The sequence below is a fragment of the Plodia interpunctella genome, chromosome 18 (genome assembly GCF_027563975.2).
Source record: "Plodia interpunctella isolate USDA-ARS_2022_Savannah chromosome 18, ilPloInte3.2, whole genome shotgun sequence".
Taxonomy (NCBI): Eukaryota; Metazoa; Arthropoda; class Insecta; order Lepidoptera; family Pyralidae; genus Plodia; species Plodia interpunctella.
Genome location: NC_071311.1, coordinates 1481823 through 1493274, shown reverse-complemented (window position 1 = coordinate 1493274; position 11452 = coordinate 1481823). Strand labels below are relative to the sequence as shown.

The 11452-nt window shown below is 36.1% G+C and overlaps 1 protein-coding gene across 1 annotated transcript in view; it reads left to right on the top strand.

The window, feature by feature from the left end:
• Positions 1 to 178: 178 nt before the first annotated feature.
• Positions 179 to 11452, top strand: part of LOC128677710 (phospholipid-transporting ATPase ABCA1-like) — a 33404-nt gene continuing 22130 nt past the window's right edge. The window contains exons 1-8 of the mRNA XM_053758739.1: positions 179 to 561; positions 1113 to 1242; positions 1389 to 1480; positions 1855 to 1969; positions 4296 to 4381; positions 8418 to 8576; positions 10196 to 10424; positions 11248 to 11415. Coding sequence (XP_053614714.1) covers positions 316 to 561; positions 1113 to 1242; positions 1389 to 1480; positions 1855 to 1969; positions 4296 to 4381; positions 8418 to 8576; positions 10196 to 10424; positions 11248 to 11415 — 1225 coding nt within the window. The 5' untranslated portion in view covers positions 179 to 315. The remainder of the gene's footprint in view (positions 562 to 1112; positions 1243 to 1388; positions 1481 to 1854; positions 1970 to 4295; positions 4382 to 8417; positions 8577 to 10195; positions 10425 to 11247; positions 11416 to 11452) is intronic.

Here is an 11452-nt window from a genome sequence, read left to right as displayed (position 1 = left end):
ATGATGTTACTTTATAACAAGAAGTAGTATAGAGACTTTTTTTTAACATTTTTTTCAGAAGAGCATAAAGGTGTCCAAATTCGATTTCCTGATTCAATTTTTCGATTCGGATTCCGGATTTGGAAACCGATCATGTGCGGCCGCAGATACGCTTTTGTCTTTAGTTGGCAATTTGAGTGGGACTGCTATAGGTGTCATGTCAGTCAATCATCTTTTTCATTCGAAGTTTGTTCAGTCGGCTGACGTTTGATTCGTTTGTTTGTTTTTCCTGGAAAACCTGAGATACCTATTGAGTAATTCAAATGTTTTTCTGAAATGCCTTCTCCGTCAAGGAGCAACTTCCTGATTTCACCTCAACCGCCTAAGCCTCCATCAAAAATGGGGCGGACGTTATTCGTTTTATTGTGGAAGCATTTTACAGTGCGTTGTAGACAATACATAAACACGCCCTTAGAACTGTTATTACCAGTGCTCTTCTTTATATTACTCTTTGTCACAAAAGGACTGTTTACTAACCCTAATATAGGAGATTCCGATACAAGCCAATATGTTATGCGCTCGGTATGTATTGATTATTTTCATTTCCTATGTTGTACCAATTTGTAAACCATACAACAATATCTAGAGACGTTATTCCTATGCTATAAATAAATATTCATGCTAGTATTGTTCAGTTGTATTATATTTATATGCACACTACTTTTGTTGATGATTCATATATTCAGATAGACTGTTGTTCAAAAAATTGTAAGTATATTATTTGTGGGTCTTTTGACCATGATTAAGAACATATACTATAGACTAATAAAAGTAAGGAAATTACAGCATAGACTTAAATTGTTAAAAACAGGCATCTTGTTAAGCCAACACTATTGTTGTCTATCACTGGTAGTAGGTATGTAGGAAAGATAAATAAATAATATTTTTAGTCTTCACTGAAAACACATGTGGTGATGCTTGTGTGTGTGTGTGCGTATGTATAGCCCCTTAATAGACAAATAAAATATGTATTTATCTGAATAAAGGAATAAAGTTCAAAATTAAAAAAAATCCTTTTTATTGCAATCTGTCTCATGACATTCAGCTAAGTTATAATAAATATCTTTGTTTAGGAGCCCAATGAAATAAGCAGATTGACAAAGCCGGATATTGTTATATACTTCCCACAAAACAATGTGACTGACCAATTGATGGATAAGGTTGGAGAGTCTCTGAGGTTGAAGCGATTAGTATACTTTGATGGTAAGTACATCATTAAAAAGCAAGTACTACTCAACTTGCACCCACCTTGATTGTGTAACAAACATCCTCACACACATATAAACTATTGTATTAATATTTGTAGTAAATGTATTAGAGATAATATTGATTCATTTTATTTTTTTTAGGAAACAGAAAAGGCTATTTCGGAACCAATGACATCGATACCATTAGTTTGAAAGAGAAATATCGCTTTTTGCTGGCATTTGTATCATTCCAGGTTGGGATATTTTTTGGTATTTCCTTTTACTGCATAGATGTATTTAAATGGACTGCAGGGCATGGATTTCCCATACAAACCCAATATCAAAATAATATTTAAAATTATATTTTAACAAAAAAACTGTTATTTAAATTGAGACTACTACTTGAAAATTACTATACATCAGTCAGTCAATCAAAAATACTAAAATAAAAATGGTTAAAATTTTATATGTAGGTATGTATGAAAGGAACCGATTTAAATAACAGTTGATTTCTATTAGGTTGTTAAAATAATAAAACATTTTCTATAATAGCAGTGTCTTTATTCTTTTTGTTGCAGCAAAAATATGTTAAGTTTTAATTTAATTAACGAAAGTTTTATTTCATTAGAACATGGACTACAAGCTTCCGGACAACCTGAACTACACAATTCGAATGAAGAAGGATTTTGAAACACAATTGTTCCAATCGATGGACGACGAAATTGGGCCGCACATGAATTTTGGTAAGTAATGTACTGTTAATCGAAAGACAAAGACAACAAGCTGGCGTAACCAAATAAGATAGAATATATATTTCCGGCCTATCTCATAAATGGTCAAGATAGGCATTGTAAAAATGTGCACGCGATGAGGGACAAAAGATATTAGCTCTCCGCCCCCGTTTCTTATCGTGTCTTATAAGTAAAATAAAATAAATATATTAGGACAAATCACACAGATTGAGCTAGCCCCAAAGTAAGACTTGTGTTGTGGGATATTAACTCAACGATACTATATTTTATAGCAAATACATGTATAGATAAACATCCAAGACGACCAAATAACGATAGACATGGCCTATAGTAGTGGTCTATAGTTTTCTCTATCTCCATCTCAATAAATCAGTTATTTGCTATACTGCTAATGCCGGCTGCACACTATCGCGGAAATGTTCACCGAACTTTGACGGCATCATACCTTGCTGTTTTTTCATTGTGGTAAATAAAAGTATCTCAACAAGCTGCGCAATGATCATGCATTCGCGTCGTCGTTTGACGATAGTGTGGAGTGGGGCCGGAAATGCTAAAGGTCGTTTTAGACTGAAAGCACGCATTTGGTCTTGTACGTCAGTTACAGCGTTATAGCCGTGTACGAAACCTTAGGAACACGCGAGGATTCATGCTAAAACAATACTATACATATTCTTTATTGCCACAAGAAAGAAATACACAAAAAAAAAACATTCAAGTTAATATAACTAGAAATTAGCAAACAAAAAAGTAAAAACCGATTACGTGTACTTTTTATTATTATATATTTTAACTGTTTCGTGTACTCATATAGCGACTTTTCCTGTTGTCATATTAGTGATTTATTTGCGGCAATAAAAATACTTTTTCCTACCGATAAAATGGTTACAATTATATTTTATCAATATTCAACTAGTTGTTTATGGTTTTATGCCTGTTAGACCACTGTGGTATAGTGGTGAAGTCAGTACTTGTTAGACCACTGTGGTATAGTGGTGAAGTCAGTACTTGGCAGTATAGGACCGGGTTCGATGTCCGATATCGTCAATGAAAAATTGTCTTTTCCGGTTCAGCAGGTGATGTTTTCCATCACCGGAAGCAAGTAGTGGTTTATGAAAACTGGAAATATGATTTAAATTGGTGCACTAATAATTTTGGCCCAAGTGGGATTAGAACCTGGGATTTTTCGACCACACAATACTGTCTTAAAAGGGCGCAAACACACTAGTACCACCTTCACATTTTTATAATTTTCTTTTACATAATTAGTTTAAATTCAAGAAATATTGTCTGTATGAATTATGTTACACTAGAAAATAGACTTCATTATAAAGAACTATAGCTTTCTATTGGATACAGTTGCTTGCCACTGTTTGCTATTGCCTAATGACTAATGACAAAAAATATGGTAATAAAATTGTATATGAATGAATAATGCTTTCTAATAAAATCATGTGTCTAGTGTAACTTAATTTAGTATTTTTTTTTGTTTTTCTAATGAAAAACTAATAAGAAAATAATGGCGGCGCAAGTCAGGTTCAAGTTCATATAGATAAACATAAATAAAATGTTTAATAACAAAAAAATAAATAAACAGTCCCTTTTTTATTATGTTAAAAAGCATTCAATCATGTTTATGTCAAGAATAATGTTTCCTTTCAATATTTATTATTATTCCTTATAACAACAGATACGTGTCATTCGATTACAAGTAACATATTATCATAGAAAGATATATAAATAGCATAGATCCGTAATAGTTATTCAACAAGTTTTACTATTGTGAATATGGTGATGAATAATTATTTTCTTTCTTATCGAGTGTGTTATTGCTAGCACTGGTGTCAGATTTTATTCAAATCGCCTAAAGGCATCTGACATGACTTACGACTACCCAACGAAATCTTGTGTGCAAGTAATCGCATACACACCAGTAAACTGCCAATGTACAGGTTTCCTCACGATGAAACTACTATACATGAGATATATGGTACACAAACTCATGTGGCATGAGTAGGAGTCGAACCTGAAACCTTTCGATCGAATTTATTGTATTTAATTTAGTGCCCATTATTTCGTTGTAGGTACCTAACTTTATTTAATTTGTAAAAATACAAATAAGTCTGTACCGACTGTACTTTGTCAGTTCTTATTTGAACTGTAAACAGACTTAGTACAGTCAGTAGGTACTTAGAACAAGAACAGACAGAGCCGTCTGAGAATAGTTTTATGGGCGCCATTTTTTTGAGAACATTGGCTTTGGGGAATCTGCCTTTTGAGGGCAGCGCAACAATTTTTAATAAATAAATGTATTGTCCAGGTATGAACTATGCAGAGTTCGTGCGACTGCAATGGACCATAGACACCAGTTACTTGGAACTCCGGACGGGAATTCCCGTTAAACAGGTACATATTATCGTTATATTTACACACGACATGTCGTATGATGAGCTGGCATGGCTGAGGGTCGTGATCAATACGTGGAATGATACACACGTAAATACTTGACATTATTAATGGAGCGGTTTTCCAATGCCTTCTCCATTTCACGCACAAGTTGAAAATCAACCCACGATCGTTTCCCTTCATCGGAAGCAAGTGGTGGTCATTGAAAACTATTATACATAAGTCAGATTGGTATACAAACTCATGTGGCACGTGTAGGATTCGATCTGAATAAAACTTGAAATCATTCGCCTTATTGCGGTCACCCCAAGTAGGTACCTACCAGAAATAAACATTTAAACATGTGTGCATGTAAGATTACAAATGGCACTGCTTCTTAGAATAGTACTGTCATTCGTATTCTAGTTACTCAGCTTGAAGCTCTATGCGCCGTTGATAGCGGTCGATATGTGGTAATTTTCGATTAGTGTTGCTTAACTATTGCTAGTTTAACAATCGACAGTTGTAATCAAAAAGGCCATACTATCGATCGACCTATCGATAGTATCGATAAGATATTTTTGAGCAATACTATGGACAATATCACAACAATTGTTAATTAGAAAATATTGTTGCAATCGTAGATATAATATCGACACTATCGATATCGATATTTGACTATCGAGCGGAAACACTATTTCGGATATCTTTATCTGCAGATGGCTGTACAGTCGTCCGCTTTACAATTTACTCTTTAATGTTGCAGTAACAACGGCTTTGTTATAATTTTGGGTAAGTTGTTTAGCTGTCGACTGTGTACTTGATAAATACAGTCGACAGCTAAAGCAATATTGTACAACGATAGCAATATATTAAATAATAACAGACGTGTTTGTTAAGAGATGTATGATTATATTTGTATGTATGTGGATTTCCGGTCGTTTATTGTGAATCATTATTTTGTATTTATTTCTCTCTTATGTTTGGAGTATTGCGTTGTATGGCAGAAGGATCGAATGCATCTACAAGCTTTTGAAATGTGGTGCTGGAGGCGCATGGACAGATAAGAAAACAAATGAAGAAGTACTAGACAAGATCAAAGAATGAAGAATGTTATTGAAAGCAATAGAGACAAGAAGGAGAAAGATGTTTGGCCACCTCATACGACACGACAACTTTATGAAATATCTGATTGATGTGGAAAAATCGAAGCAAGAAGAGGAAAAGGAAAGCCAAGAAGGGCATTCTTAGATGAAATAAAACAGAAGGCAGAGCTCGTGTCGTATAGGGAGGTGAAATTGATGGCTGAGAATTAGATGGAAAATGCTCCACAGACAAGAACAAAGTTCTTAAAATTGGTGATGATGATGACTTCTCTCTCTAATATATTGTATCTATATCTATATCTATACTATTATTTAATTAAGCACCAATAAATCAATGTTATGTTTGTAGTCTCTAGTCCCACTTCACATTAGGACCACTCTATATCTTCCCGTGGATGTCGTACGAAGCGACTAAGGGACACATGCTCGCATAGCCTTAGTAACTGTTAGGCAAATAGCATTCCCAAGGATAGTTGTCGTCAGGGAGGCGGCCAGTTGTAAAATCACGGCCGAATCTTAAAAAAATTGAGGTTTACTTTTTATACTGACGACTTCACGGCGTCACAGCCACGGGTGTAAGAGAATGAAGTGGCAAACTGGCCACGCAATGTACGTAGATTCGCTTGTGCATTCGTCTTCGAAAGTAACAACACTTGTGTGTGTTTATAGCATAAGTATTTGATAAACAAACGACCTATGGCGCTATGAATTCATATACGAGGGCTGCTATTTATGTATCCGGAACTGGCCAATAATTCTAGAATATTTAAAAAGTAATTACAACATTTGAAAATAGAACTCTTCGGCTAGAGAATAAATATTTTTCATGTCCCTGTCATTTGTTTTTTTCAATTGGCGCCAATTTTGAAAATTGCTTGTCTTCATTGCCATGGATTTAACTCGTGAACATTTTCGCGCGATGATTTATTATGATTTTCGGCGTGGATTAACTCAAAAACAGTGCATCGAACAACTGATTTTAACTTTTGGAGATGAAGCACCATGGAAAACCACTGTGTATTATTGGTTTAAGGAATTTCAACGTGGACGGTCTGTGCTCACGGATGAAATTAAGGAGGGTCGTCCTAAATCGGTAGTGGTACAACAAAATATTGATGCTGTGCGACAATTAGTAATGCAAGATCGTCATGTTACATACCGCGAGATAGAGGCGTCTCTGGGCATTAGTATGACGAGTATACACGCGATATTACACGAACATTTAATTGTTAAAAAAATTTGTTCGCGTTGGATTCCGCACAACTTGAGCGTAGATCAAAAACAGGCTCGTGTCGACTGGTGTAAGAAAATGATAAAAAAATACAACCGTGGCACGTCAAAAGCTGTTTATAATATCTACACAGGTGACGAAACCTGGATCTATGCTTATGACCCTGAAACTAAACAGCAGTCAACGGTGTGGGTCTTTCAAGATGAACCGAATCCAACAAAAGTTGTTCGTGCGAGAAGCACTTTAAAGCAAATGGTCGCTTGTTTTTTTGGTATCAACGGACATGTAGCTACAGTGCCACTAGAGAATAGTAGGACGGTTAATTCTGAATGGTACACCACCATTTGTTTGCCAGAAGTCTTTGAAAAAATACGAAAGAACAACCCACAACGCAGAATCATACTTCATCACGACAATGCTAGCTGCCACAAGTCGGCTGAAACAAATAATTTTTTGGAGGGTCAAAAGATTGAATTGTCGGGTCATCCGACGTACAGCCCCGACCTGGCACCCAATGATTTTTATTTATTTCCAAACATTAAAAATAAATTACGTGGTCAACGTTTTTCGAGCCGCGAAGAGGCCGTTGATGCGTTCAAAACACACGTTTTGGACATACCTCAATCAGAATGGAAAAAGTGCTTTGAAAATTGGTTTCATCGTATGCAGAAGTGCATAGATCATCGCGGAGAATACTTCGAGAAACAATAAAACCATATGTAATAATATATGTTTGTTTAATTTTGTTATTCCGGATACATAAATAGCAGCCTATGTAACGTGTGATTTTCCCGAACAGTGATTCTTACAATCAATACGTGAATGTTTCCTAACTCGAGTACGGCAGTGTTCACTCTAGAGTTAACAAGTTTATTTGTTTATTTGTTAGACAAATTAAAAAAGCCCCGACTTTCAATATTAATTACGTCCAATGCGCATCGGTTGAATTGCCATAAAGTCAGCTTAATACAAAAAGTGGAGGGGGAAAAAAGAGATCTCATTACCGCAATCTGTTACGTGTTTGCTGAAACTATTCGTGATTGTCTGTTATTAAATTAAATAAATAAACTATTGACAATCGAAGTATGGCGACGATTAAGTGGCTGCCTGCACATTCTCGAAATAATACAAATATAAATAACTATCGTAATATAACATTAACATTTAGAAATGCAAGAAATCTATGGTTTTTACTAATTTTACTCTGTCTACCCGTATATTAGTTATGGTTTAGTATTTAGTTTTAATGGTTAATATTTATACCAGAAATTACGACCTCCGTGGCTCTTAGTCGGCACACCCGTCCGCTATCTGGAGGGCCTGGGTACGATAACTGTGATCACAAATATTTATTTGCTGCTATTTATTTGCACTTCTGTGTGTTGTGCCCGTTTCTGTGTTGGTGTCCATCGGACCTGCGTTACAAGTGTGCAGGCTCAGTGTGGGCCGTCTAGTGTATATATTATGTATTTTATTTTATAACACGCCAGCAGCACCTTAAGCTGTCGCATGCGTGTCTTGAAGTTTGGAAATTTTATCCAATTTGTTCTTAAAACTTTTGACTGAAGGTGCAGTGACAACATTCTCATTGAGTTTGTCTCGAACCGTACGATTGGATAGAAAATTACTCTTCGGCTTTCCTTTCGCCGATGTGCGACATAGTTTCACGGAATGACCTCTTAATTTATTATTTTTCAAGAGTTTAAAATATTTGTTCCAGAATGCGTCAATACAAGAGTTCCCGTACGTGCGGTCGAGCGGTGCGTCGTATATCAGCATTCTGGTGGGCGTTCTCAGCGTGGGGACGTATTTCTCCCTCGCGATCGTCTTTGTGTTCATCATGATAAGGATGGTCGAGGAACGCGCGTCCGGCATACAGGTCACATTAAATCCTTATCCTTACATGTTATAAAACAAAGTCATCTGCCGCGTCTGTCTGTCTGTTTGTTTGCGATAAACATAGAAACTGTTGCACGGATTTTCATGCAGTTTTCACTAATGGATGGTGTAACTCCTGAGGAAGGTTTAGGTGTATAATTTATTGTGTTTTTATGCCATTGAAGCCCGGACGGGCCGCTAGTAAATAATACATTATAGGGACAAATCACATCCCAAGGCAAATTCGAGAAATGTGTTATGGAATACGAACTCAACGATACTATATTCTATAAGATATAAATAGGTCGTCCAAATCAAAAGGGACCTTATGGCGATTAGCACTTAGGTCTTTATTGCCGTTGTTCGAATACAAAACAACGGCAATAATGACGTAAGTGCCTGGCGCCATAAGGTCCCTTTTGATTTAGACGACCACATATAAAGATAAACACCCAAGATTAGAAAGTATTAGAAAAAACATTGGCTTGTTTGTTATTTTATCCTTACATATTATAAAACACAGTCCCCTGCTGCGTGTGTCTGTTCGCGATAAACCCAAAACACCATCTCACACATTCTCGCTCACCATCGTGTTCGTGATCCAGATGGTCGAGCGCATCAGTCATCTAGTCTTTTTTATTTTTAAATTTTCACCCTCTATAGCTGCCCTTTAGGGATTGATTACTAAAGAAAACTTTTGACATTGAAACAAAACTTTAGGCAAAACTCCATTTTGCAACCATGGCGACACATTTTAGTAAGAACTACATTTTTTAATTGACATCCTCAGAGAAAAGGCTGCGGTGAAGTTTGTTGCGCCGCTTCTTCTTCACCAGTCTTTTGGAAGTCGGCAATAGACTTAGTTTAAGTATTTTTTTTTTGACGTCAATAAGGGTATACGTATATAATCCTATATTGAATAAAGAATTTTGAATTTTGCTCAAGACAATGCTTTTTGTAAAAGTCACGCGAACGAAGCCTATAGCGATAGCCAGTTAATAATAAACCTTTGATATAATCAGTTGTTAGTCAACCAAGTGAAGGTCGCCGGATGAAATTAGAAACGCGTCGTTTTGCAACAACAGCCATCATTCCGGCTGTACGGCGAACCTCTAAAAATTAACGGCTTATTCGCAGAACCTCTACTTAAAACGTCAATCAAATCAAAAGTATCTTTCGCAAAATATAGAACTTATACAATTACTGGGTTCGCTCTCGTGGGAATTCCAAGTTATATTCCACCCGTGTAACAAATTTCATAAAAATCTGTCCAGTAGATTTTGCGTGAAAGAGTAAGAAACATACTTGTGTGTATACATACATATGCACAACCTCACACATTTACAATATTAGTAGGCTTATTATGACTATTGTAATCTTACTTCCTACTAATATTACAATATTAATAATATTACAATAGGAGGATAGTTTGGATATTTGCAACTGTGTGACTAATTCACACAAAATGCACTAGAACTGTTTTCGATGAAATTTAGTACATTTAGATATACCCGGAATACAACATATATACTAAGAAAACTCGAAACATGCTTCTACATTTAAAAAAAAAACATTCGCAACACGCTTCGTAAAAAAGTAAATTATGTATTTTCTTAACAGGAATTGATCAAAATGGTGGGCGTGACAAACAAGACCCTAGGTCTTTCACACCTCATCAACTTGCTGCCAGGGTGCCTGTTATTCGCGGCCGCGGGGGGGATATTCCTGGTGGCGGGCACCCCCCCACTACTGGAGTCCACCAACGGGTTCCTGGTGTCCGTGGTGCTGTTCCTGCATTACATGTCCATCGTCGCGTGGGCATTCATCGCTAGCTATACTACCATCAACAGTGAGTCTTTATTCCATTAATATTCACCAGCTGATCAGCTCAGCGCATACCAAAATTTAATCAAAATCGGTTTAGCGGATTAGCTGTGTGACAGGTAGACTTTCATGATTAAAAATTGAATGATAAATTGGCATGTTACTATTGAAACTAATGCTGAAGGCTAACGGAATATGACTCCCGAGGTCGGGTCCAAAATTTTGTAGCCGACATAAATAACACTTGAGTCCCATATATTCACATGTTATTATGGAATGTGGAAGTATGTATTTTGAATTTCACTTGAACGTTAAGATGGATTAACGTTTCGCATGCAGAATTTTATGATATTCGTTATTTCATGTCGAATCCCAATATGACAATGAGAACAGAAGGTATCTATCTAGAGATCCAACTAAACTGTATTATCCAATTACCCACTCAACATTATATCAAAAAAATTGTTATGTTATGGTTATAAAAATATTCAACAAGATTGATTATGACAATTCATACGCGAATTGCCATTAAATAATTTTAAAAGACAAATAAATGGCTTCTTGACAAATGTTTTTACACAATCAAAGATTTTTTGGATTGCAATGACATTAATTAACATAATACATGTAGATTGTAAGTGACATTTTATCTTAATTTAATCTGATGTCATTTTATAGTTTTTTAAATATGCCATTATTAACATTTGCATGCCGTTGACATCGGCTAAATAGGCTTGTTCTAAACCATTATGTGGATATTGTATTAACCTACCCTATTTAAGCAAATAAAAATGATTTGATTTGATTTGAATAGATAACATGAAAAGTCGTGGCAATTTGACTTGTAGGTCAACATACAACGGGACTGGCCATCTTCATCTACGTGGTGTCAATGATCCCGGCCAACCAGTTGAGCTACCGCAAGCTGCCGGCCAAGTTGCTACCGTTAGCCGGGTTGTTACCAGGCGTGCCTGCCACTTGGTTCTTCAAGGAGTTATCCGTCCTGGAGCAGTTTGGTGAGCTCTCTATCTATGACCTGGTCTATCCGTGGTC